The sequence below is a fragment of the Oryx dammah genome, unplaced genomic scaffold, assembly GCF_014754425.2.
Source record: "Oryx dammah isolate SB20612 unplaced genomic scaffold, SCBI_Odam_1.1 HiC_scaffold_9, whole genome shotgun sequence".
Taxonomy (NCBI): Eukaryota; Metazoa; Chordata; class Mammalia; order Artiodactyla; family Bovidae; genus Oryx; species Oryx dammah.
The window spans coordinates 12731406-12758769 of record NW_024070193.1 but is presented as its reverse complement, the minus strand read 5'-3'; the positions used below and the strand labels follow the sequence as shown (position 1 = coordinate 12758769).

Below are 27364 nucleotides of genomic sequence, written 5' to 3'. Positions count from 1 at the left end.
TGGGCCCCCAGTGCCAGCCCAGGCCTGCCCCAGGAGCATGCACATAGACCAGAGCTGCCAAAGTGATGCCCAGTGCTGTCACTCAGGAACACAGCTGCTCAGGGCCCGTTCACGCCTCAGTGGTGTCCACTCAGGGGGCATGCAGGAGCACGTCAGGATAGCTCTGCCCTGCCTTTCATGCAGACAGCTGGGCAAGGGCAGGAGGGGCCCCCACTGCTGAGCACCCCCACTGCCTGGAGGTTTGCTCCCAACTCAAAAACATCCAGGGCAATGGCCTGGCTTATGAAACCCAGAAGCAGCTTTACATAATCAGAAGAAATGATGAGAAAAAGCACATTCATAAAAGTGCATCTCCCAGTTGGTAGTTTTTTCAAGACAGAATTTCGTTTTGCTGGATGGGTTTTTTTTTTTTTTTTTTTTTTTGAAGGGGGCCAGATTATAAAAGTCAACAGTGTTCACTAAGTTCCAACCAAAGAAAAATTCATAGAAACCAAATACTCTTGTTGAAGTGAGAAAAATTAACCAGTGGGTTTTTCTGGTACATTTATGGCTGCAGGATAATTATCCAGCTTCCACGGGTGGAAATTATAGCTTTTACCATAAGGTCCCAATTCCTCCAAAGTCCCCTGTGACTTGGAGTGCATCCTCGCAGCCTCTGCTTTGCCCAGGCACACTTATGAACATGCATGTGCATGAGAACACATGCATGCGTGTGCACGCTTTCGTTTATTTTTGACAAAAATAGGATCACACTCTACAGGCTGTTCTGTACCTTGCTTTACTCCATTTACAACATGGCACAGACATCTCCCCACCATCGCTGGTGTTTCAGTGCTTCACTCAGACCCATGGGGCAACCAGCAAGGCACTGGACTCAGGTCTCCCTGGTGTTTTCCTTTGGAGAGTTCGCAGAACACCGAAACAGAACTGCCTGAGGGTCTTCATAGAAATGCAGAGTCCTAGGCCCTGCCCCATAGGGCTTCCCTGGTGGCTCAGTGGTGTTTCAGTCCCTGGGTTGGGAAGATCCCCTGGAGGAGGAAATGCAACCAACCCCAGTATACTGGCCTGGGAAATCCCATGGACAGAGGAACCTGGTGGGCTGGTCCATGGTGTCGTAAAGAGTCAGACTCAACTTAGTGACTAAACAACAGCAAGCAATCCTTCGCCAGAGATTCTGATTCCGAAGGTTAGATATGACCAGGGATTTGTATGTAGAATGACTGCCTCAGGAAGGCACAGAGCATACAAAGGTTTCAAAGCTATGTCCTTTCTTATCAGACTGAGAGCAGAGGCACATGTCTGGTCTCTGATGTGGCATACCCTTGGAACTATCTCACTCTGATCTAGCCTGCAACCCCTGCCAGCTTTGGGGCCAACCTTGGGTGGGCAGGCCTCCGTGGTTTGGGCCAGCAGGAACCAAGGGCCATGGGATGCACTGGGCTTAGGGTCTGGCTCGGCATCTGGGCACCAGGCCAGCAGAGGAACGGCCGAGGAGCAACTGAGGTGGGGTGCAGGACTCACTCACACTCAATCCATTGTCCCTCATGACCCAGAGCTCTGAGTGTGGGTCATACAAAAGACAAGAGGGCACACAGGTGAGCAAGGCCTGGCCTCTTGCCTCCCACAGATCTGATACAGCCTCCTTCTCGGCCACTGATTTAAAGGGATCCCTCTCTCTGTCCTTGATAATGTAAAATGGAGCTTCTTCCTGTACAAGACATAGTAAAGAGTATCCACCTCATGGGCCAAGTGAGGTGGGTGGACTCCACCGACAGAATCTGTGATAACTGTCCCCTTCCTACTCCCACGCTGGGGACCCTCATCCCCCTGGGGCTCAGGGGACCTGGTAAAAGCAGAGGTGAGTGCTCCTGTCCCTACACCCTGTAGGTGCTGAGATCAAACCCAATGATCTCCCTCAGAGTCAGCCGTGTTATCAGGTCCTAATAACTTGTGAGGGGCTTGCCTCTAGTAATTTCTCAGTTAACACTGCTGCTGCTGCTAAGTCACTTCAGTCGTGTCCGACTTTGTGTGACCCCATAGACGGCAGCCCACCAGGCTCCCCCGTCCCTGGGATTCTCCAGGCAAGAACACTGGAGTGGGGTGCCACTTCCTTCTCCAATGCATGAAAGGGAAAAGTGAAAGGGAAGTCACTCAGTCGTGTCTGACTCTTCACGACCCCATGGACTGCAGCCCACCAGGCTCCTCCGTCCATGGGATTTTCCAGGCAAGAGTACTGGAGTGGGGTGCCATTAACACCAGCTGATATTATTATTACTAGTGCTAAGTCACTTCAGTTGTGTCCGACTCTTTGTGACCCAGTGGACAGCAGCCCGCCAGACTCCTCTGTCCATGGGATTCTCCAGGCAAGAATACTGGAGTGGATTGCCATTTCCTGCTTCAAGGGATCTGCCCGACCCAGGTATCGAACCAGCGACATTTTCGTCTTCTGCATTGTCAGGCGGGTACTTTACCCCTAGCCATTACCACTATTATGTAATCTCATTTTCATAGTCCTCATCCCCCTCGAGGCTCAAGCCCTGGGCTCTCTCTCTGGGGCTAGGGCTTGAGGATGGGGCACGTTTGCTAGTACTGAGCCCAGCACCCAACAGCCCTGTGATTTTAATTGACCTTGCCAGTTTCAATTTGCTCATTTTTAAAACGGGATTACCAGTGAAGCCTCCCCTGTCAGTTTCGCTCAGGGCTATGTACGGGGAGGGAGGAGAGCTGTCTGCAGGGAGGGTTCGAATCCACAGGAGAATTCTGGACCGGGCCGAGAACCTGGAGTTATGATCACATTTTTTGTGTGTGTGGTTAATCCCAGCAGGGCAGTGCCGCTTGGCTCAGGAGCCTGGCAGCTCGAAGCGGCCCCGCAGATTTCGGGGGGAAGGAAAGAGGAACCGAGAGGCGAGGCGGGTGGACCGCATCGGGTCGGGTCGCAAAACGCCCAGGCTCGCGGCGGCCTCAGTTTCCCTATCAGCGCTGGAGGGCTGGGGCGGAGCTGCCTGCATGGGTCCGGGGGCGGGGCGGGGCGCCGGGGCGGGGCAACCTGGGGTGATGCCGGCGCCCCGCCCCGCGGGCGGCTCCCGGGACTCTTAACGCGCCCGCGTGCGGCCTCAGGCCTCGGCCGCTGCTTGCAGCTCCGCAGCCGTGCGTCTTAGCTTTCCCGTCTGCGTCCTCTGCCTCGCCACCAGCTCGTTCGCCTGGCCGCGCCATGGAGGCCTACCATAAGCCTGATCAGCAGAAGCTGCAGGCCCTGAAGGACACGGCCAACCGCCTGCGTATCAGCTCCATCCAAGCCACCACGGCGGCCGGATCGGGGTGAGTTGGGACGCTGGGCGGCGGCGCCGGGGTGCGGGCACGTCGGCTCCGTGTGGCGCTGCACAGTGCCACCACGGAGGAGGTGCCGGGGCTGGGGTTGGGGGGCGCGGTCTCACGGTGGAGTGCGCGCCCCGGAGGTTCTGACCGGAGGATCCTACCGGAGGATCCTACCGGAGGATCCGAGCGGAGGATCCTTCCGCCGCGCCGGTCCTCAGCCCGGCTTCCGTCCCCTGGGTCCCGGCTCTCTGCGCGCCTTAGGCCGGCTCGGCCCCTCCTTCCCCTCCGCTCTAAGGCGCAAGAGACGCGGCTCGGCACTGCGGAAACCTCTCGGCCGCGGTGCGCAGAGAGCCACCATTAGCGCGAGAACCAGGCCCTGTGCTTGGGATCGGCACACTCGGCCCCTGGACCCTTTACCCCCTGGTAATTGATAACCTTCCACCCACACGCGAGGAAACCGAGGCTCCGAGTTTGTCAATTGGCCGGTATCGGGCGCAGAGAGAGCTGGAATTTGAACTGGCTCTGCCCGAGACGAGAGCGCCTGTTTTAAGCCCTCATCTTGCTGGGAAGCCTGGGGCCCTGGCCTTGTCCCTACCTCAAACTACCCGTCCTTGTCGCCACCTCACATTCCTGTTAAGAATCAAATTCCTGCCACTTTGCGTTTGGAGCAAGAGTGCTGCCTCTCCTGGGGAGTAAGGGTGAGGAGGGAGGTGGCCACGTGGATGCAGAGCCGTTGCACACCTTGTAAACTGAAGGTCTAAGTGAGATCTCCTCTGGGGCGGGGACAGGAGGAGGGGATGGGGTGGAGGAAGGGAAGTTTGAAAGGCTAAGAGAACCAAGAACCAAGTCTCAGGGCCTTGCGGTGAACATGCAGGGCCAGCCTCCACATGCACTTTCCCCAAGACAGGCCCATCCCCCAACGCTCTTTCCCGCCAGCCCTTGTGGCTCGGAGGCGGAGAAAGGTTGCTGTCCATCTCAGGGAGCATTCTCTGAAGGTGGCCAGTTGCAGGGACAGTAATGATAATCGGTCACTGTGCAGCTGGAGGTGTCCGCTGGGGTACTTAAGAAAGTCAGGCAGTGAGTCACTTCAGAGCCTGTTTCCGCTCCGTAAAATGGGAACAATAGTAGCTCCTACACAACTTGGTGGTTTCCAGGATTCCCGCCATTTAGGGCTTGGGACCAGGCTGCCCAGACAGCATTTCATGATTGGTTCATGAAATAATTTTGAAGTCTGGGTGGGGGATGGTTTCCAGGGACCTTCCCAGATTAAGTCTGTAGAACAAAGACAAGATTCTACCTTCTGGCTAATTTCATACAGGATATATATATATTTTTTAATTGAAGGATAATTGCTTTACAAAATTTTGTTCTCTGTCAAACCTCAACATGAATCAGCCATCAGTTCAGTTGCTCAGTTGTGTCCGACTCTCTGTGACCCCATTACCGTAGCACACCAGGCCTCCCTGTCCATCACTCCTCCCGGAGTCCACCCAAACCCATGTCCATTGAGTCTGTGATGCCATCCAACCATCTCATCCTCTGTCATCCCCTTCTCCCACCCTCAATCCTTCCCAGCATCAGGGTCTTTTCAAATGAGTCAGCCCTTTGCATCAGGTGGCCAAAGTATTAGAGTTTCAGCTTTAACATCAGTCCTTCCAATGAACACCCAGGACTGATCTTCTTTAGGATGGACTGGTTGGATCTCCTTGCAATCCAAAGGACTCTCAAGAGTCTTCTCCAACACCACAGTTCAAAAGCATCAATTCTTTGGTGCTCAGCTTTCTTTATAATCCAACTCTCACATCCATACATGACCACTGGAAAAACCATAGCCTTGACTAGACGGACCTTTGTTGACAAAGCAATGTCTCTGCTTTTTAATCTGCTGTCTAGGTTGGTCATAACTTTCCTTCCAAGGAGTAAGCGTCTTTTAATTTCATGGCTGCAGTCACCATCTGCAGTGCTTTTGGAGCCCAGAAAAATAAAGTCAGCCACTGTTTCCACTGTTTCCCCATCTATTTGCATTGAAGTGATGGGACCAGATGCCATAGGTATACATATATCCCTTCCGGTTTGAATCTCTCTCCCATCTGCCTTCCCATCCCACCTCTCTAGGTTGATACAGAGCCCCTGTTTGAGTTTCCTGAGCTATATAGCAAATTCCCGTTGGCTATCTATTTTACATGTGGTAATGTAAGTTTCCATGTTACTCTTTCCATACATCTCACCCTCTCCTAGGATATGTTTTTAATGAGTAAATCCTAAGCTCCAGTGAGGGGTTCATGTTACCAGGAAGGGACAGGTGGGAAGCACCAGGCCAGAGAATGGAGAGAAACTGGAAAGGGGGAGACCAGGCTCAGTGATGGGCATCTCAGGCAGTTTGAAGCCACTTGGAGAAAAATGAAACAAATATTTACAACTTGAGATGGGGGGCTCCCAAAGGAGAGGCTGTCTAGTGGGACTCCGGCCTGGGTCTTTGTTAGATAGTTAAACTCTGATTTCTACAAGGAAAAGATACTGGATTTGGCAACTGAGTCACAGGCAGGTTTATATTGTAATGCCTGAAGAAGGAACTCACCTAACTCAAAGTGTCCATTTACAAAAAAGAAAACCTGAAAGATACAGTGATTCCTGTGAGTTGTGAACAAGACTAAAAGATTCAGGAAATAAATACTTAGAAAAACATGCCTCAAGACCAAAAAAAAAGGAAGAAATACTTAGAAAACTGAATTTTCAGAAGGAAGTAACATTACTATGTAACCTCTGTCAAAAGAGATTTTGAAAGCCATGTGCCAAGGGTTCTGTGTGAAAAAAAAAAAAAAAAACTAATAAAGGAAGCCTTGAACAGACCTCCAAGATGTTTGTTTTGAGGCAGTTCCTCCTGACAGTGGAAGAGCTCTGCAAAGTGAAGGCGCAGCTTTGAGGCCTTAACGCTGTGCAATCATGGTCAAGGTGACCATCCTGCCAGGCTATCTCCTTCCTAGGGGAGTTTACATCCCCAGTGAGGCAAAGAGCACTTTGACCAAAAGTCTTTGCATGGTCATTGCACGTGCTGGATTGATAGTGGGTCAGTGAGGACCATGGGGTCCTGATATCTTGGTAGCTTTCCCCTTTCTCTGCCATCACTGGGCAAGTGACAGTGAACCTCCCCAGCCTTGGGAAGTGAGGACACTGGCCTCTGTGTCGTGGAGCTGAGGGACGGCCTGCACAGAGGGCTCATTGTGCAGGAGCCAAGGCTGCTCCAGGTCACCTCGCCCTCCCTCCGCATGCCACAGGAGCTGTGGCAGCCGTGGCAAGGGTCCAACTCACCCAGTCTTTAAAAGACGATACTCAGGAACTTCCCTGGTGGTCTAGTGGATAAGACAGAGCTCCCAACGCATGGAACCTGGGCTTGATCCCTTGTCAGGGAACTAGATATCACATGCTGCAAAAAAGACCTGGTGCAGCTCCCCGCACCACCCCCCCTCCCCCGCCAAAAAAAAGAAAGATGACACTCAGTGGCCTTGTCAGAGGGGCCCTGACTGCTAAGGCTCTTGGTGGAGATTTCGTAGTTCTTACCAACCACACTAGACTCACAGTATCCAAACAGTGCTAAGTGTTATCTGAGGACTCCATCGGAGTCAGACCTGAATCTGGAGGCTCAGGCTGAGCTTAGAGGTCCCCAGGGCTCTGACCCACAGTGTTGGGATGGGTACTCAGGAACAGAAGGTCTGGCCAAGCCTGGCTGGTGGGCACAGAGAGACAATCTCACCGTAGCTGTGTGCCGAGTGTCTGTGCCTTTGTTGAAAAGACTGTGTTCCATCTGAGGCCTCAGTTTCCCCATCTCTAAAGAAGTTCATAGCTAGGTGGTTTTCTTTCTTTTTTTTTTTTCCTTTAGCCATAGACTTTATTGTTTGAATATTTGCAATTATTATTCTATACACAAACATTAATTTCTAGAAAACTGTGTATTCCATATTGCTACGTCACTTCACTCTTCATTTTATGTCACATTTCCATCAAGAACTATTTCCCCAAATCACAATCTGCCTGATTGTGTGTTGTTGTTGTTCAGTTGCTAAGTTGTGTACGACTCTGCGATGCCATAGACTAGCCCACCAGGCTTATCTGTCCATGAGATTTTCCAGGCAAGAATGCTGGAGTGGGCTGTAGGTGGTTTTCAAACTGGGTTTCTTGAGAGCGGGGCTGGGGGACCAGAATGAGTGAGCTCTGGGCTCCTGCCACCACCTCTTGTGGGTTTCTTGTCCTGGGGAGAGTCCCTGTGACCCTAAAGTGGCTGAGGGTACATCCTTGCCGCCCAGCTCTGGTGATTAGGGACTTGGTGTGCTCAGAGGGCCCCTGTGGGCCCAGCCTATCTGGGCAGAGAACTGCTGCCCAGGCCTTCTCCGTTTGGTCTGTCTTCACCCCAGTTCAGCCCTGACTGAGGCAAGAACAAGCCTGTTGGGATTACCCCAGCAGCAAGCAGCATGTCCCAACTCCCTGTGAAGACACCTGGCTGGCGTGCAACGACTGTTCTCTGCCTCTGAGCTCAGCAGGGCTGGTGGGAAGTGCTTCCTGAAGCTGAGAACCCGGTGCACCTGGGTAGGGTCTCCTGGCTTCCTGTGAGCTGATGCCACTGTGGCCCCTGGGCCATCTCTCTCTGGCCCCTCCCTGGACGTGGCCTCTGTAGGTAGGTCTGTTCTCACTAGAGCCCAGTCCCACAACATCAGCAACTTCCTTATTGTGCGCATGACCCAGCTGCTTGCCCTGGATGCTGGATCCTTCTGCCGACTCTTCTGCAGTGCTTTTTCCCTGAACAGTGAGGTTAAGTCCACTCCATGAGGTGGGCTTGCAGGAGCTGGTAGCTCGCCCAGCATGTGGGTCTGGCTGACGGGAGCCTGCATTGTTTGACCTTCTTGCTCAGAAGTCAGTTGCACCCATGGCCTGGCTGTAATCTCTAAGGACTGCACAACTGGGTAAGGGAGTGTGGCCTCTCAAGAACTTCCTCATCTGGGCCCTGAGCACCTTCTTCCTTTTAAACACCATCCTTTTACAGCTCTAGTGAGGTATAATTTTCATATCATGGCATTCTTAGTGTGCGATTCAGTGGCTTCTAGTCGATTTAATGTATTGACAGTTATTAATGCAGTAAGTTTTAGTGAACTTACCTCTTCCCATTTTAACTCTTCTGGATATTTCATATAAATGGAGTCGAGTCTGGCTTTTTTCACTTAGCACAATGTTTGGAAGGTCTTTATGTTGTAGCAGGTAGTGAAGGTACTTTGTTTTTATTGCTGGATAGTCAGGTGTTTGGATAAACTACATTTTGTTTATCTATTCATTCTTCACTTACTCTTAGCATTTTGCTTTTCTCCTGGCTCTTCTGATGGTAGATTGCAACCTTGGGCAAGGCACTTACTTCCTTTCTGTGGACCTCAGTGGTCTTATCCTCAAATGAGGAGGTTAGATTTCATATCTGATATTTTTAGAGCTAGGATTTTACTGAGTAGTTGCCATTTTTTATGCACTGTGTCAGGCTCTTTACACACAAAAACCGCCTCATTCAGATTCTGCTATATCTCCATTTTACACGGAGGAAACTGAGGCTCAGAGTTCACACCCCTGGGGTCTTAGAGCCTTGGCACATCATTTATTTGTGCACTGTTTGTGCCAGATGCTCTTCAGGCCCGAGGCTACAACAGTGAAGAGGCTCAATCTGAGGCGTGGAGGCAGTCTTCTCAGGCAAGAGCCACCCCTCATGGTTCCTGGAACAGGAAGAACAAGGATGGCTTCTGAGGTTTGCTTCTGCCTTGGCATCCTAGGATTCTCTCCTGAGTTTTTTTTTTTTTTTTTAACATATGCCTAAAAAAAGAATATAACTGATGTACATATTATAAATAATGAACCTGGTAGTATAGCTTCCACTAGGCCTAAGAACAAGGATATTACAGGGCTTTAGAACCTACTGGGTGTCTTTCCCTCCTCATAGAAGGAGGGTTTCCCCAAGAAAGAGCTATACCCTGAGTTTTGCATTTTATTATTTTCCTTATCGTATAAGTTCATAAACTTTATGGTCTTCCCTGGTAGAGATCTGTCTGCAGTGAGCTTTGTTCACGTGTCATATTTGTGAGATTTTTTATTGAGATTGCTGCATAGTATTCCAGAAATATGTTGTCATGAAATATCTTCTCGATAGACATGAAGGTAGCTTTCAGATCTGATCATTGCACGTTTCGCTGTGAATCTGGTCTTAGAAGTGGAGATGCCGGGCCTTAGGGAATGTGCATTTATAGCTGTTGATTTGGTCTTTTTAACAGTTAAAAGATTACTTAGATTTTCTCTCTCTTCCCGAGTCAGTTTTGGTAAATCATTTTTTCCTAGACATTTTCCTGTTTCCAAATTTATGTGTATCAGGTTGTTTGGAGTATTTTATTATCTGTTCTTATGCCCATCCCTCCACTTCTAATAGTGCCCTTTCCTTTTTCTGGATCCTGCCTTAACAGAAGTTAGCTAAGCCTTTCATCTTTTTTTCTTTTCCGAAGAGCTAACTGTTGGCTTTGATTTTTAAAAATCATACATTTGCTTCGTATTTCATAAATTTCTGTTTTTATCTTTTTACTCTCCTTGAGCTCAGTGCATTTTTTAACTTTTTAGTTTGGATCTTCACTGTTGGGTTTTCAACTCACATTTCTTACTTTTTCCTTCAGGAACTTAGTTTTTTATTCATAACAGATTATTTTTCTTCCTGTTTTGAGCCATGAGAGAGGCTGTGGCCGTGCTCACCTCCCTGGTTTGTTCATTTTTTGAGGTCTGTGTAGGTCAGGGAGAAGGGCCATCATGGCAGCTGGCAGTATTATCTCTTGATAATGGAGCGGAGCCTGGCCAGAGGGATGAGGGATCTTCTCTGCACTTTTTCTGTAGGAAAACCTGTGAGCAGGCGGAAAGTGCTGAATGGAAGGGGGAAGAGAGAAGGGAACATCTGGAAAGTGTGTCTTCCCCTGGGGTGGGTGGAGGGCTTTGAGAGACTTACTTAGGCCCAGCTCCCTCAGCATCACCTTCGTAGACTGAACTAATTGGGAATAAGTAGACAGGTTTTAGAGAAGGCAATGGCAACCCACTCCAGTATTCCTGCCTGGAGAATCCCAGGGACAGGAGAGTTGGGTGGGCTGCTGTCTATGGGGTCGCACAGAGTTAGACACGACTGAAGCGAATTAGCAGCAGCAGCAGACAGGTTTTAGAACAACCTTGTAACTCCCATGCATCACAAAGAGTTGCTTAGCAGATAAAGTTCCCTGCAGCTGCCCACCCTGTCCTTCCCATATCTAGCCAGGACATAGATGTGTCCCGAGCAGTATGGGAGGTAGGGACCCCCCCCAACCACAATTGTCCCCCCAGGGCAGGCTGGAGTTGCTGGGGAAACACAGGTCTTGGGGCCCCAGAGTCTGTACACTGGAGCTCCTCTAGTAAGTTGAGCCTAAAAGTAACTGTCTCCCATGAGTTCGGCAGAGCCCCATCTCAGCCCGCAGCTTGCTTCCCTCCTGCCTGCCCCGTGGTCAGCAGGGGGCCTCAGTCCCAGCCTGCTGATGAGTCGGGGTGCTGTTGAAGACCAGAGTGTGACCTCTGGTCTTCCAGCAGATGGTGGTGGCTGATCGTGACCTGGGCACTTTGAGTTCACTGTCTTAGTTTCTTGACCATGGATGTCCCCACATAGCATCCCATTTACAAGCGAGGAAGCTGAGCCACAGGGGGCTGAAGCACAAGCTGAAGCCACACAGCCGCAGTGGCCCATATCCCCACCGTGGGACACATCTCGGGGAATTCCCTGAAAGCTCTGGGGTAGGGGGGTGGGCAGACGCCTGGACCCTAAGCACCCCTTACTCTGTATGTTTTTATTTGGCAGATATGAAGGTAGGGCCAGCAGTGTGTCCATCATGCAGGCTTTCTTCTTTGCAATCCCATGGACTTAACCTGCCAGGCTCCTCTGTCCATGGAATTCTCCAGGCAAGAGTACTGGAGTGGGTTGCCATTTCCTTCTCCAGGGGATCTTCCTGACCTAGGGATTGAACCCAGGTCTGCTGCATTGTAGGCAGATTCTTTACCAACTGAGCTACTAGGGTAGCCTGGTTAAAATTAAGTACTCTTCAGTTCTGGTTTGTCTTCATGGATGACCTCCCTCCCTCCACATCAGCTTTGCCCAGGCGGGCATGCCTTTGCCATGCCCAGAAGGTGCTTTTGCCAGGCCTTTATCCCTGGAGCCCCTTCCTGGAAACCACTGATGGGCAAGAGGGGCTGAGCCCCGTCCCGTGCCTGCCTTCCATCTCTTGGAGCAGTTTGGCCTGCTGTCCACCCACATCCTTCCCCAACTGTTCTCCTCACAGGATCTTGACTTTTGAAACAGGGTTCCTCGGGGACGAGGCTGCCCTCGGAGGGCGGGGAAGGCAGGTCAGCCTGGCCGGTGTTGACTGGGGTGTCTGTCCATCCCCCCGTGCCCCGCTGAATTCTGTGCTAGGGACAAGGGAAGCTGGGTTCCTGCCAGGCGGGGAAGAGGTTTCTCGTTCACGTTTCCTCACCTCCCTCTTTCAGGTCTAGTGTCTTTCCCCATGACCCAGGAGTTCGTAGACATGGTTAAGTATAAGACAGCTGTGTGCTGGGGATGTGGCTACTAAACCAGCATGGGCAGTTCTGGGTTTCTCTACTAATGTGTCTGCTCTGGGAGTGACTCACCCCTAACCCGTGCGGGGAGCGGGCTGCAGGGAGGAGGGAGGCCCACGTGAACTCGGGATGGTGCATGTGCCCTTGGGTTTGGCAGTGGGCATGTTACAGTGTGGAGGGGGCGGCTGGGAGACACGTGCCCTGAGGCTGACGTTGTAATCAGACTGTGGACCAGAGGGCTTCAGGAATTATAGCATGTCCTGCCAGGAACCCTGGGGGCTAGGAGAAACCTGAACAAATCTCATCTCTAAGATGTACTATCTCTAGCTAAATCCTCTGCCCCGTCGCCATTCAAGTAAGTATGTGGTGAATAGAACAAGAGCCTAATAAAGGCAGCCCCCTTGACCCCACAAGGAAGGACAGGCTTTTGGCTATTGTCAGCCCCATCCCAGCTCTTGTCTCAGGCAGAAGGAATTTTTATTTTTATTTTTTTAGGATTGAATCCTTTGTAGAAGATAAGAGATTGCTTTTGCCTTTTCAGTTCTGTACGAAAGCATGGTTTCTGGTGCTATACCAGCCCTCAGAATGCCCATTAAAAGGCTAGGCTGCTGAGTAGCCCAGTGATGCTCTTGGAGAGCCTAAAGCCCTGGTTGCCAGACTACCCACCCTATGGGTGGAGTCTACTGGAAGTCTCACCCCTGACCGTGGCTATGCGGGGCCCTGGATCCGTAAGGGCCATGGAGGCCAAGTTGCCCTGACAGGTGGGCAGAGTCCTGGGCAGTCCCACTGGGATTCAGCTCAATGGTCCTAGAGGGGCTACCACAGTCTCCTGGGTCTCTCCTCCTCCATGTCTCTGAGGGTGCAAACCCCATGCTGCCCTCCCAGGGCCCAGATCACGTGGCTCCTTGACACTTGCACCCCCAGTGCTCGAGCGTGGTGAGCCCTGAGGCCAGGGGTCTGGGCCGTGACCCACGTGTGCATGTCTCTCCTGGGCCACAGCCACCCCACGTCGTGCTGCAGCGCTGCTGAGATCATGGCTGTCCTCTTCTTCCACACCATGCGCTACAAGGCCCTGGATCCCCGGAACCCTCACAACGACCGCTTTGTTCTCTCCAAGGTAGGAGGCCAGCCCCCCACCCTTTACCTGGGTCTGGGTGGGCCCTGCAACGGCAAGAAGGAAACCTGCCTTCCTGATGTAAGCCCAGCCTTTCGCCACCTTTCCTCACCCCAGGCTCCTCCACTTGCCCCACCCGGCCCGGCCCCCTCTGGCTCTGTCCTGACCCTGCTGGTAAAGTTTAACTAAGAAATAAATGACTGAATTAGTAGGAGAGAATGGAAATGATCTTGGGAGTTCCACTCATGTTTGGTGTTGACTGGCAGGACTGGAGTCCAGGTCTGGGGTACAGCTTGGTGGCTTTTTGCACTCATCTCTGCTGGGCCAATATCCAGGCCATGCTCACTCCCTCAGGAGTGGGGGTACCCTGCAACAGAGTTTGGGATGGGGAGCCACAGCCGCAAGCCATGCCACGAACCCCCCAAATCCACCAGTACCCAGCCCTGGCTCCGTGGCCTCTGGTCACTCGAGGCAGGCATGAGAGCTTAGAAGTCTGTCCAAGTCGGCTCACATGCCAGAACCCAGGGATTAGGGTGACCGGCTGCCTGCTGGGGTTTTGGCCTCCGCAGCCTCACAGCTGTGTTCCCCCTGCACCTGTCCTGGGCTCCGCTCTTCCTTGACTGTGGGAAGCTTGGGCTAGAGAAGGATGAAGGGAGGGGAAGTAGCCTTTGCTTGCTTCCTTCTCTGAAAGGGATATCCTGGCCGGCAGGCTCGGCCAGGCCCCGGCGGGAACAGCTCCTCATCTGACCTCTCCCCATGGACTGTCCCCTGCAGGGCCACGCGGCGCCCATCCTGTATGCCGTCTGGGCTGAAGCTGGCTTCCTGCCGGAGTCAGAGCTGCTGAATCTGAGGAAGGTCAGCTCCGACTTGGACGGGCACCCTGTCCCGGTAAGTGCACCTCACCAGGAGCCCTGCAGGCCTCTGCCTCCATTTCCTGTTTCTCAAGGCTTGTGGGAAGGGGGAAGGGCACCTACTGAGGAACTGAGGATGTCAGAGGGCAGAGGAAGAAGTGGGTGCTTGGGGAACACTGTTTACCCCAAGCTTGTGCTGAAGACTGAGGCCTTTAAAGCCCCAACCTAGGGTGCTCTGAGCTGACTACCAGGAGGGCCTTTCCCCAGCACCAAATACCAGCTTCCCTTCCCTGCTGGGCCTCCTTGGCCATGTAGACACAGCTTGGGAGATGAGGTTCATAGGGGGTGGCAGCAGGATACTGGTGATATCCAAGGAAGGGGCCCAGTGTGTTCCTTAGAGGTTACCATGAAAACTGTCACATCCCATCAGGGCCAGCCACTAGGCTACTCAGTTTTGTCTTGAGTTCTCACACCCACTTCACAAGCTGGGCTCTTCTACAGGTGAGGGAACAGATTCAGTCCATGGCCTGAGGTCACACAGCTCCCTGTGGACTGAGCTGGTATTTGAACCACACCCACAATTACTGCTGCAGGGAGAGTGGGAAATCACACCCCCGGGGTCTGGGTGGGGCGTGGCTGCAAGGCTGTCCTGGCCAGGATCCTGGGAGGCACTTCAAGGAAACATTGCCTGTGGTAACTGAAGCCCTCTGTCATGACAGAAACAAGCTTTCACCGATGTGGCCACTGGCTCCCTGGGCCAGGGCCTTGGAGCCGCTTGTGGGATGGCCTACACAGGCAAATACTTCGACAAAGCCAGGTAATGCTCCCACTCCCCCACGCCACCCACAGGGGTTTGGTGGGTGGTCCTGGGGGCCCAGTTTTACTCTCTGCCCCCAAGCACCTCCCTGCCTGACGGAGACCGAGTAGAAACTGTGTAATTAACTGCATGCATGATGTGAGGCTGGTACCAGGGCTGGCCCCCTTTTAAGATGAAGAAATTGGCTCAGAGGAGTGAAGGGATGTGCCCAGAGTCCCTGGAGAGTGGCCAGCAGGGCCCACTTTGTGTCCAAGGCTGCATGCTCTTTGGCCAGAATGCTCTGACTCATCAGTTTCCTTGTTGCCCTCTTGAGCCCAGCTCCTGAAACCCAGAAGTCTTAGGAGGCCCCATCCCACAATGCCTGACTGGGTGCCACAAACCTAGGCCTGAGCCACTCGGCCTTACCTCAGGAAAAGAGTAGACAGTGTGTTCTGGGGAATTCTGGGCTTCCCTGAGCCCCACCTGTCATCCAAGGAAGCAATGAAGCCTGGAGACATTGGTCTGTAGGGAGTGAGCAGCCTGGTCAGAGCTTTGCTGCTCCAGCACCCACGCAGTTTGGGGGAGATGCCCCTTGAGGCAGGTTTCAACCACAAGGCTGTCCACCGTGGCCTGGAGGGGAGGAGTGTTGGCTACAGGCCGTCAAGATGGTTTCTGCATTCCTTTACCCTGTGGGGCTCTGTACTCTGCTCAGAGCTTTCTAGGGTTTCACCTTGATAAGCCCCATGGGCTGGGTGGTGACATGCGCACAGCTGTCCCTCCACACAGATGAGGAAACAGAGGTAAGATGTTTTCCTTGTGGTAGAGGCAGGATTTTGAACCCAGGGTGTGCATCCAGAGTCCGTATTCAGGGTCCCCAAGGCTGCTCTGAGGTGCCCGAGGGAAGCACAGGAGGGTCAGGGGGCCCTGCGAGTGGGAAGCTTCCCAGAGGAGAGGCCGAGGGAGCTGGCCTGCGGGTGGCAGGTGGCTGCAGGGAGCCTGACTGGAGGCTGCACCTCAGTGAGTACCTACTTTTTCAGGGGAAGCTGCCGAGACAGTTTTCTCCGGCAGATAGACTGGGGCTCTGAGGCTTTCCAGACTCAGGCTGGTGTCATTTGACTACTGCACAGCCTCCCCGGCTGGGCTCCAAGGCCAGGCTCAGCTACACCCAGACGTGATCCACTGTGAAGTGAAGAAAGTCACAAAGAATGGGATGTGTGTTTAAGAGTATTTTATTTGGCACAGAACCAGAGTTGTGAGTTAATTATTCTCTACAGTTGGTTGAAATAATTCCTCGTGAAGGGTCATTTCCTGACCCTTAACATAATGAGAGAAGCCAGTGTAGGGAGAAGGGGTTTAGTGTGGTTCTCGGCAGCCAGGGTTGGCTAAGGCTGAGGGGTCGAGGGAGTGATCAGGCTGTGCCAGCTGCCAGGGCTTCTGATAGAGCAGATCCAGCCTCCAGTCCGGTCAGCAGCCGGGAGCACACATCCAGCTGGCTCTTTTCCATTTCTCCCTCTCTCTCTTTTTTTGGCTGTACTCTGCAGCTTGTGAGATCTTAGTTCCCTGACCAGGCATCAAACCTGGAGCCCCGGGCAGTGAGACGGTGGAGTCCTGACTACTGGCTCACCAGGGAATATCCCCATTTCTTTTTTAAATAATTTTTTTGGGGGATTGGACTTCCCTGGTGGCTCAGACGGTAAAGTGTCTGTCTACAATGCAGGAGACCCAGGTTCGATCCCTGGGTTGGGAAGATACCCTGGAGAAGGATATGGCAATCCACTCCAGTACTATTGCCTGGAAAATCCCATGGACAGAGGAGCCTGGTAGGCTACAGTCCATGGGGTCGCAAAGAGTTGGACACGACTGAGCGACTTCACTTCACTTCACTTCAAAATACCTACTAATCTGAAACACAGGAATGCATGAAAAAGAAATGAAAATTTTCTCTATTCTTAACCCCCCACTGCCATTTCAACCTTAACAACAATGCATTCTATTTCCTCCATGTTATTGTGAGAAGGAACTTACAGATTTATCATCCTAGTATTTATATACTTTCACCTAATGCTTTTTGGGAAAATCTGAACATTTCCTCACGCATCACGCACTGTCAAGAGCTAGTTTTGATGCCCATTCTGTTTCATGGGGATGCTATAACGCGTTTAGACAGTCATTTGTTGTTAGACATTTGAGGTGGTTTCCCAACTCCTGCAACAAATATTGGCCCTCTCATTAGAGTTTCTTCATGGTTGTTCAGGAGTATGGGTATTTGCAACTTCCGCCCCAAATCTAACAGCTTCAGACAATACACAGCCTTAGGGTTAGCCCCAGCTTCTGCAGGGCGCCCTTTTCTTCTTTCCAGTCCAGTGTCTCCCCAGGCTGCCCTTCTGACCTGAATCTGAGGTTGTGCTGTGACTCCACTCTTGGCCCCAGTTCAACTTCCTTGGAAGTGGGTGTGGAGTTGGGAGGGTAGCTGTTCGGCTTCCCTGGAATCCCTTTCTGGAGAAGTCCAGTTCCCTACTGGCCTCTCTGCTCAGCCACATCAGACTGGTCATTTTAGGGAGCAGCTGTGCAGGAGCCCCTGCACCTGGTGGAGGGACCAGTGGCCCGGCCCACTGGAAGCCGCAGAAGGGAAGATACAGGCCTGACATGGCCTGGAGAGGAGGAAGGAACTGTGACCTGGAGGCCTGCAGTGGTGCTGAGTCATGCTGACAGCACTGTGGCTGGCCCCGCCTCTTCTCCAGCTCCTGCGGCCTTGGCCCTCCCTGCAACGGGGAGGCATGGTGGCCCGACCTGCTCAGCAGCAGGCAGGCTGTGTCCTCTCCGACCCATCCAGGCAGCAGCCTCGTTTCCTGGTTTCACACAGTTGACACTGAGCAGGCGAGTGGGGGTCTCCATATCCTGGCGCTCCTTCTGGTACATGCAATCCTAGTCAACAAGGACTGGGCAGTCAGGCCCAGGTTTGAATCCCCACTCGGCTGCCCAGCTGATCTTTAGACAAGTCCCTCAGCCTTTGAGCCTGTTTCCTTATCTATGTGTATTTTTGGGAATAACAACTGCACTTACCTTCTTGTGGGGCTTACCTTCACAAGGGGCTTCCCTTGTGGCTCAGCTGGGAAAGAATGCACCTGCAAAGCGGGAGACCTGGGTTCGATCCCTGGGTTGGGAAGATCCCCTGGAGAAGGGAAAGGCTACCCACTCCAGTATTCTGGCCTGGAGAATTCCATGGATTGTGTACTCCATGGGGTGGCAAAGACTCGGACACGATTGAGCGACTTTCACTTTACCTTCTTGAGAGGGTTACTCAGTGCTAAGCACAGTTAGGGGGTGGGAGGTGGGGTCAGGGTCTCTGAGCTGCTCTCCCTGCCTCCGGCTTCACTCTTGGCTCCACCCTCCCCAGGGAAAGTTCTGTTTCTGGGTAATTTATCCCAACTTCATTGCCCCTTATACTGTGTCATACTGCCTTTGGAAAATCATGGCTTCCTGGATTGAGGGCAGGAGATGGCCCCTGGAGGGGCAGAAAGCCTAAGCCTGGCTCTAGTCTTGGGCAAAAACCAGCCCCAGAACCTTGGGAGAAGCCCATCCTAGGAGGCAGCTGCCCCCAACAGTGATCTTGGCCTTTAAGCCCCTTGCGAGTGCTCCTCTTCACCGGAAGCCTGCCTCTAGAGTGCTGCCTGGTGTGCCTCACAGGTGGCCTCTCCAGCCCACCTCCTCTGAGCAGAAAGGTCTCCTGTCCCTCTGGCCTGCCCAGTGAGTCCCAGGGCTCCCCCAGCAGTCCTGGTTCAAGTTGGGGTAGAGAGAAGCGGATACAGCCCTGTGGTGGGTGGCTCCCACCCAGCGTGAGTAGTTAGCCCCCGTGAACCTCACCGTTTTCTTCACGCCCTAACAACTTCTGATTGGATCTTATTGGCCAGACTGCTGTCTGGAGCTCTTTTCTTGGCAGCCAGTACTACTTTCTGGAGCTCCTGACAGTTTCCATCGCAGCCCTTTCCTCACTGGGTGTGGACTTGGGTTTGGCACAGCTTTGGCATGTCGCAGAGGGAGAGGCCAGGGGCACAGGGACAGCCTCTAACCTGCCCCCCCCATCCACAGCTACCGGGTCTATTGCATGCTGGGAGACGGGGAGCTGTCAGAGGGCTCCGTGTGGGAGGCCATGGCCTTCGCCAGCATCTACAAGCTGGACAACCTTGTCGCCATTCTTGACATCAACCGCCTGGGCCAGAGTGACCCTGCCCCGCTGCAGCACCAGATGGATGTCTACCAGAAGCGCTGCGAGGCCTTTGGGTATGTACGGGGCAATGACCTGAGAACCCTCATAGCAAAGGAGACCTCTATGCCAGAAGCTTTGCACGTGCAGGGGCTGAGCAGGAGGTTAAGCTGTGTTTTTATGCAGCCTCACTTCAGGGTTTAGACTCACGTGGCATGGGGGCTTAAAGGGGCCGCCTTGGCCAGTGCCACGGGTTTATGGGCTGAGACGCAGCTCTGTGTTCCTGTATTTGCACGTTGGTGTGATGGCTCTCAGAGCTTCCACGTGATGTGATCTCATACATCTTCACTTTGTTCTTGGGTGAGGAGGCAGGAGGCACACAGCGTAGACCAGGCTCACTCAGCACATCAGTCCACTGGTCACCTATGGCCAGCCAGCCTGGGGAGGAGGAGTGGGCCCCATCTCCTAGGGAAATGGGAGATAGGATTTCCAGATCTCTCCCCTGGGCTTCGGATGGTTGTGAGTTCAGAGTCACCTGTTACAAAGCAAGGAGGTCTGTCTGGGTGGGTGGCATCCAGAGGGGCCCCCACCTTGATGTCCTGCCCCTGCCCCAGGTACAAGCTGCTCTGCAGTTGGGCTCTGAGGGCCCTGGGCCTCCAAGGCCACCCTTCAGAGATGAACTGATGGCCAGGGAAGGTGGGGGTGGAGTTGCAGTACCCGGTCACATAGATACAGAGGTGTCACCTCTTTTGTGACCTTATAGAGGGAGAAAATGAAGAGAGGAAAGATTTCTCTGGATGAAGGAAGAAACAGAGCCACCAAATGCCTCAGGGACAGACGTCCCCAAAACCACATGGACCTGGGGACTGAGAGAATAACCCTGGCAATGTCCTTGGGTCTGTGTCCATAACCTTGTGACTACGAAACCAGATTCCTTAAGTCCTGGCTCCATCACTTAACTTGCTTTTGTGACCTTGGGCAGGTTGCTCCACCTTCAGTATCTCAGTTTACTTGTCTATAAAATGGGGACAACAACAGGCTTAAGTGGGTTGATAGGTGCTCGGCTCCGTGCTTTACAGAGTGGGTGCTCAGTAAGTGTGAGCTGCCACTTCTATTACTATTAATCCACCAAAAAGAATTCCAGAAAGGATTGGCTGAAAGAGAAAGTTTCCTTCTGGATGTATGACAACATAGCTTGTTTTATACAAGTTTCTAACACTGTGTCCAGCAGCCATGGAGAGGTCAGCTTAAATAAAAATTCATCAAAAATCTAGTAGTAGATTCCAAACTCAGCGCATTGTCCCAAGAGCAGCTTTCAGTAGGAAATGAATAGCTCAGGAATGAAAGACAATAAGTACACTGGGCTTTGCATTACTTAGGAGAGAGGAGGAAGGTCTGTCCAAAGGCAAACAAGAGGAAGTAAAACAATGTGAAAAGAGAAAATTAAACCCAAATTGGAAACAGGCAGGTTTGAGCCATCCCAGCTCCTCCAGGTCCTTTCATGCAGTGGAAGGAGGGCAGGCCTTTCCCTGGGACCCATGGGCCCTTGCCCCTCATGCCCTCTCTCTGTTCCCAGCTGGAATGCTGTCATCGTAGATGGGCACAGCGTGGAGGAACTGTGCAAGGCCTTCGGGCAGGTGAAGAACCAGCCAACAGCCATCATTGCCAAGACCTTCAAGGGCCGAGGCATCACAGGTCTGTACATGAGCCTTCCACCTCCTGCCCTGCCCAGGACTGGCCCTGCAGCTGACTTTAGAGCTTGAGGTTTCGTGGGGTACCACCGAAGAGCCTGCCCCTTGCTTGCTCAGTGGAGTGTACCCAGTCTGGGGAAGGAGGTGCAAGAGACTCGGTGGGCAGGGTGGCTGAGCTGAGATTTAGGACCCTGGTTGGGTGGCTTATGGGGGTCATATATAGGCAGGAGGACTTTGAGAGGCCTCTGGGTAAGGAGAAGGGACACTCCCTGGCTGGCATTCGCAGAGCGACCTTCGCAGCTCCAGCTGTCTGCCCTGAGGCGAAGGGCTGAGGCAGGGAGCCCCAGGAGAGCTTGGGGAGACCTAGATTCTCCCCTCAGAGGTGAGCAGGATACCCCTCATGCAATGGAAAAGGGATTCCAGAGGCTTGTGCAGGTGGGTTGCCCAGGAGGGTCTGGAAGATAGTTCCTGAGCCGGGCCTGAGAGCTCTGCAGGCATTAAGTCCCTCCCTAGCACCCAACCGTGGGTTCCAGACCCTTGTTTGGGGCTAGGATGGCCACTGCCATTGTAAAGAAGGGACGATGGGGCTAGAAGTGGCCAGGAACTTGACTACAGAGTCTGGCATTAAGAGAGCTAACTGCAGACCCTGGGCTGGCTTCACTGTGCATTGTGCCCAGCTGGTCCCCTGCCCACCAGGGGTCACATCCCTCTCTGCCTGCGTGGACTTGGGGCAGTTGAGGACATTTCACTGGAATCTGGGAGAGGTGTACAGCCCTCTGAGCCTCTGGGAGAGGCCTCTTGGATACTGTCACAGCCTCAGTGCTGCTGACACTCACCCTTCAGGTGTTACCACTACAGCTCCTGGGGGTGGCCTGAGTCCTTGGCTCTCCCTGGGCTGTGGTGACATCTGAGGTGACTCAGAGGAGAGGGGTACTGAGCCTCACTGGCCCTCCCACCCAGCAAGGCACCATGGCAGGGGGTGACTTTTGGCAGTGCTGACCCTGCCCTGATCCTTAGCTTCCCTCCCAACTTATTCAACAGAGTGTGATTTCTGCAGCAGACCCCACTCTCTGCAAGCTTGGGGTGGGGAGGTGACACAGAGAACAGGTTGGGCCAGCATGCCAGCAATATTCGTCCACCCATGCATGCCCCCTCCCACTGGGAGCTCCTGGAGGCCTGGGCCGCCACTCAGTAGGGGGCCTGCAGTTGAGCGCTGGTCATCACAGTCCTCTCCTTAACTTCTATGGTGGTGGGCTGCCCTCACATGGAGGCCAGGCCCCCCCATGCTCTTCCTGGTCCCATGGGAGCTGTCCCCTTACCTGTCTGTCCTCTGACGTTGTACCTGTAGGGATAGAAGATAAGGAGTCTTGGCATGGGAAGCCCCTCCCCAAAAATATGGCCGATCAGATCATCCAGGAAATCTACGGTCAGATCCAGAGCAAGAAGAAGATCCTGGCGACCCCACCACAGGAGGACGCCCCCTCAGTGGACATCACCAACATCCGAATGCCCACCCCACCCAGCTACAAAGTTGGGGACAAGGTACCCAGTTGAGCATCCAATTTTCTGGACTGACTAGGCTGAGGTGCAACAGTACTTACTCATTTCCAGAGACTGGGGCCAGGAGAGAGAAAAGAGATTAGTTCAAGCTGAGGAGGAACCCTGAGATATTGCTCCTTGCAGTTCTTTCATGGGGACAGCCAGCTCTGGAGTTATTTACTTTTCTGTGCCTATATTTTGTCCCTTTTCTCCCTGGTGGAAGCTGTGGCCCAGGGGCTGAGCAGGGCTCCAGGCCTCATGCCTCCTAAGGTGCTCAGCCTACCCACTCTTTCCTCCCCACAGATAGCTACCCGCAAGGCCTATGGACAGGCCCTGGCCAAACTGGGCCATGCTAGTGACCGCATCATCGCCCTGGATGGGGACACCAAGAACTCCACCTTCTCAGAACTCTTCAAAAAGGAGCACCCGGACCGTTTCATTGAGTGTTACATTGCTGAGCAGAACATGGTAGGTAGAGCTGGGGTCTGTAGGGTGTGGGGGCAGGGCTGAAGCCCTCCCACTCCCTTGAGCAGCTATATCAGCATGATGGTCCTTGACCCAGCATGGACCCATGACCTCAAGGGACTGGTGGGGGAGGGGTGATGTGACACCCAAAGGCTGGGTGAGTGGAAACAGGGGAGCTGAACAGGGGATGCTGCACACCAGCCAGGCATTCTGGTGGATGGGCTTTCTCTGGGGGTAAAGGGTTCTGCAGATGGAAGGGCAGGCATAGCCAGGAGGCTGGTAGTTTTAGCAAAGGGTGCTGAACTTTCTTATGCACGAGGTTCTGGCCCTTGCCACCCTGCGGGATAGAGATGAGAGTTTGGTGGACCTCTACCATGTGCATGGTTGTATTCACAAGTCCATGTCAGGGAACTGTGGTTGTTAAATAAGGAACAATGTTTTGTCCAGTTTTTTTCAAAATATCCGCTCTTTTCTGCAGAGGAGCCCTGCAGGGCCCTAGGAGCTGGGAGCTTCCGCCCCCTGGTGGCTACTTGGCTCTATTGCACCCAACATTCTTCCTCTTAATACCTGAATTGGAAGTTGTCTCTGGCTTCTGGCCTTGGCAGCTGGAAGATCCAGACTAAACTGGTGGGGTGTGGAGAGAGTAGGGGCTGGGGAGGCCCCAGGTGTGCTGGGGAAGGAGGGCTTATGTCAGCTGGTGGATTTCATAACTGTGGAGCTGGTGCCGATTTGGAACCGATGCCTGCACTCAGTGCTTCTAGGCCAGGATTTGGGCCTGGAGCTTCCGGAGCTTAGGGGTGCAAGGGCTTGTCTTTGGAGAGGCCTTGGGGCAACAGGGAGATAGTGGAGGGGAACTTGCACGGGCCTGGGAGGGATGAACCATCCTTCCCCAGCTGACTAGCTTGCTCTGTGAAAGGCTTTGCTTGCTGCTAAGAAAGTATTCCCCAGGAGAGTGATTTTTTTTAAGAGAACTTTTGAAATGGTTATATCAGTTCAAAGGAGTCTGGAAACAGATGGAGTCCCTAGGTGCACCAAGATCACTTGCACGAAAGGAGAATTAACAGTTACTAGGATGACAAAACACTCCCCCCCCTCCCAGGAGGTGGCCCTGAGAGGTCCTGGGCTTCCTAGCCACCTCTCCCTCGGCGCTGACGCCATCTGCTCCGACCCCAGGTGAGCATCGCTGTGGGCTGTGCCACACGCGACAGGACGGTGCCCTTCTGCAGCACCTTCGCAGCCTTCTTTACACGGGCCTTCGACCAGATTCGCATGGCAGCTATCTCTGAGAGCAACATCAACCTCTGTGGCTCCCACTGCGGTGTGTCCATCGGTGAGTGGAGCTGGGGTGCTTACACCTGTGACGTCCTCAGACTTCTGGAGCAGGGTGTGGGGCCAGGGTGCCATTACATGCATGGGGTCTTACACTGACATATCCTTTGCCACACCCTAGGAGAAGACGGGCCCTCCCAGATGGCCCTGGAAGATCTGGCCATGTTTCGTTCTATCCCCATGTCAACTGTCTTTTATCCAAGTGATGGGGTGGCTACGGAGAAAGCAGTAGAATTAGCAGCCAATACAAAGGTGGGTCACATGACTTCTTTCTTGGGCTGCAGCTAGTCCTTCCTTAGAGAGACAGGAGGGGAGGCCAGCATGCCAGCCCAGAGCTGCTCATTTGCTGCCCCAGAATGGGTATCTCCTGACTTTGCACGGGTGGTGTAGCTTGGATTTAGACTAGGAAAAATGAAATACACACCACCCTTCCTGCTCTGTGGCAGACACTGCTAATTGATCACTGCGCTCTTTGCCCATTTGAGCATCCCAGCAGCTCCTGGGATACTCCAGTCCAGCTCCCTGCCTCCATTCCGGCAGCTGAGGCTTATCTGCCCGTCCTGACCAAGAGCCACCTGCTGTTGACCCGGCAGCCCGCACGTGGTTCTTGTTCCTCTGTCTGAGGACAGGTACCGAGGCACAGCACTTGGGCAGGGGCAGCCCTTCCTGCAAGAGAGTCTACCTGATAGAGACTCTTCTGTCTGGGACTTGCGGCTGGCTCTCATACCAGAGGAGTATTTGGAGAGGCACACGCTGCAGAGGAAAGACTCCTGCCCTTGAGATTAGATGTCCTACATCCTGAAATCCTTCGTTATTCTGTTTCATTCCAGGGTATCTGCTTCATCCGGACCAGCCGCCCAGAAAATGCCATCATCTACAACAACAATGAAGATTTCCAAATCGGACAAGCCAAGGTCAGTTGCAGTTTATGTGCCAGTGAGACCCTGTAGAGTGAAGCTGAGGTCGGGACCCACCGCAGGCCACCAGTTTCTGAGCCTCACTGGCCCCCATGTTGCCCCCAGGTAGTCCTGAAGAACAAGGATGACCAGGTGACTGTGATTGGTGCTGGGGTGACCCTGCACGAGGCTCTGGCAGCTGCTGACCTGCTGAAGAGAGGTGAGGAATGTGGGACCCGCAAAGTCTGAGACGGGGCACTGACTGCAGACCGAGTCTTGGGGGCGAGGAAGAATCTCATCTAATTAAATGAGGAGGATAATAAAAGCCAGACTTGGAGCCCTTATTGTGTGCCCAGCATGCTGACCAGATCAGGAGCCCTGGGGCCTGACCATAGGACTTGAATCTACTTAACTGGCCTCTAAGTATGTTATTCAGCATCACTGTGCCTTACCTTACCTCAGGGCAGACTCTTGGAATGTCCCTCTGGCTTCCTCTTTAGCTTGAAAAGCATCTTTGATGGAGTTTCCTGACAGTCCAAATGCCAACATCCTGCAGCCCAGGGCAGGAGGGAGAGAAGGGGTACTCCTCATCTTCCTGGAGGCCAGTTGCTCCCAAATCAGTCCAGGCAGGCTTCCAGGTGGAGGAGTGGGTGGCGGAGGACATGGCATCACAGGTCAACAGAGGAGGGGGTGAGCTATTATTAGGGGTGGGTAGCTACGTGACAGGCTCCCTCCCAGGGTGCCCATCCAAGGTCCTAAAGGGCAGACCCACAGCACCCAGCTCCTTTGCCTAACCCCTCTTCTTCTCCCCTCACAGAGAAGATCAACATTCGCGTGTTGGACCCTTTCACCATCAAGCCCCTGGATAAGAAGCTCATTCTTGACAGTGCCCGTGCTACCAAGGGCAGGATCCTCACTGTGGAGGACCACTACTATGAAGGTGAGAGAGCTAGGGGCACAGGGCTGGACATCCAGCCCCAGCAGGGTAGCTGCAGCCCAGGAAACCCAGAGCAGCTGGCACCTGGTTCTTACTAGACCTCAGGCTTGGGTTGTGGACCAGTGGACTCAGTGGCTGGAACGGCTCCTTGGATCCCTGCCCAGTCCAGGAAACCTGCAAGGGCTCCAGCCTTGCTAAGAGCGCAGGTTATGTCCCTGAAGTTCTTGAAAGTTAAGGCTGCTGTGGAGAATCAAGCTGGGAAAGCGACACAAATATCAGACTTTATGAGTGTGTGTGTTTGCTTAGTTGCTTCAGATGTGTCCGACTCTGCGAACCCATGGACCGTAGCCCACCAGACTCCTCTGTTGATGGGGTTCTCCAGGCAGGAATACTGGAGTGGGTTGCCATTTCCTCCTTCAGGGGATCTTCCCGTCCTGACCCAGGTATCGAACCTGGGTCTTCTGCATTATAGGCAGATTCTTTACCACTGAGCCACCTGGAGAAGGGAATGGCAATCCACTCCAGTATTGCCTGAAGAATTCAGTGGACAGCGGAGCCTGGCCAGCTGCAGTCGCTGGGGTTGCAAAGAGTCGGACATGACTGAGTGACTAACACACATCTGGGAAGCTTTTATTAGTTCTTCACAAAGCCATCCTCTACAAGCCATTCCTCCCCTGGGGAAGAGATAGGCTTAGACCCTGAAGTCAGGTGCATACGTTCATTGGTTGATGCCCAGAGAATGGTGTTAAAAGTGATTCAGAGGCCACATTTGGGCTTATGGGGAAAAAAAAAGTGGTCTGGTTACAGGCATGGGGCAGGGTGGAGTATATGCCCTTCCCACATTCTTAGGAAAGGGAATAAACTCAGACTGATTTGGGGCTGGGGGTCAATTAGGGGTGATGTGCCCACCACTCACCCTGAGGCTGCATTCCCTTACTCATCTCCTTTCCTTTGTCCAGGTGGCATAGGTGAGGCAGTGGCCTCTGCAGTTGTGGGAGAGCCTGGCGTCACTGTCACCCGCCTGGCGGTCAGCCAGGTGCCAAGAAGCGGGAAACCAGCAGAGCTGCTGAAGATGTTTGGCATTGACAGGGACGCCATCGCGCAGGCTGTGCGGGGCCTGGTGACCAGGGCCTAGGGAGGGCGTGGGGTATGGTGTGGGAGTGAGTTCTACACATTCCTGAGATCCTGGCAAAGGTGCTCAAAAGATGTACTGAGAGGAGTCATAAAATATATGTTTTGAGAAAAATGAATTGGCTCCTGAAATGTTTCTTCTTGGATATGAATGCAGCTGGTGCTGGTTCAGAGGAAGAAGGCTAGAGGGGAAGGTGGGGAGCCTGGTGCACTTGGTTCTGGACCACGACCTGGGGAGGCCCCTCATCTGTCCCCCACCGACAGCGCTGTTGCTGCCTCTAAGGCACCACCTTCCAACCCAGAGGCAGAAACCCTCACCCCTCAGCTGGCTTTACAATCTAAGCCCCGTCAACTCCAGAGAAGCAGAGGGATATAGGCCAGCTTATCTTGCAGAAGAAGGTGCTTCTCAGGTTGGCATCAGAACTGCAAGTGGCAGAAAAAAACAAAAAGCTCTCACCCTGCACC

General features: G+C 53.2%; 1 protein-coding gene and 1 long non-coding RNA gene across 4 annotated transcripts; one reads left to right on the top strand and one right to left on the bottom strand.

Annotated features, from left to right (window-relative positions):
- The first annotated feature begins 3038 nt into the window (after positions 1 to 3038).
- Positions 3039 to 27018, top strand: TKT (transketolase). Of its 3 annotated transcripts, XM_040247194.1 has the most exons (15): positions 3284 to 3318; positions 11878 to 11918; positions 12946 to 13063; positions 13835 to 13948; positions 14631 to 14728; positions 18797 to 18988; positions 20488 to 20606; positions 21951 to 22144; positions 22445 to 22609; positions 23780 to 23936; positions 24057 to 24187; positions 24766 to 24849; positions 24958 to 25051; positions 25649 to 25771; positions 26728 to 27008. In XM_040247194.1, the coding sequence occupies exons 3-15, from the start codon at positions 12980 to 12982 to the stop codon at positions 26901 to 26903; spliced, it is 1731 nt and encodes a 576-aa protein (XP_040103128.1). In that variant the 5' UTR covers positions 3284 to 3318; positions 11878 to 11918; positions 12946 to 12979; the 3' UTR covers positions 26904 to 27008. The 3 variants fall into 3 exon arrangements, with proteins under 3 accessions (XP_040103127.1, XP_040103128.1, XP_040103129.1); XM_040247193.1 differs by lacking the exon at positions 11878 to 11918 and having other exon boundaries at positions 3039 to 3318; positions 26728 to 27018; XM_040247195.1 differs by lacking the exons at positions 3284 to 3318; positions 11878 to 11918 and adding an exon at positions 12690 to 12707.
- LOC120868390 lies at positions 18897 to 25649 on the bottom strand. The gene is made up of 2 exons (XR_005722210.1): positions 25289 to 25649; positions 18897 to 21944 (listed from the first exon to the last, which is right to left on the bottom strand). It is a non-coding gene; the product is annotated as an uncharacterized LOC120868390 (long non-coding RNA).
- Positions 27019 to 27364: the final 346 nt, after the last annotated feature.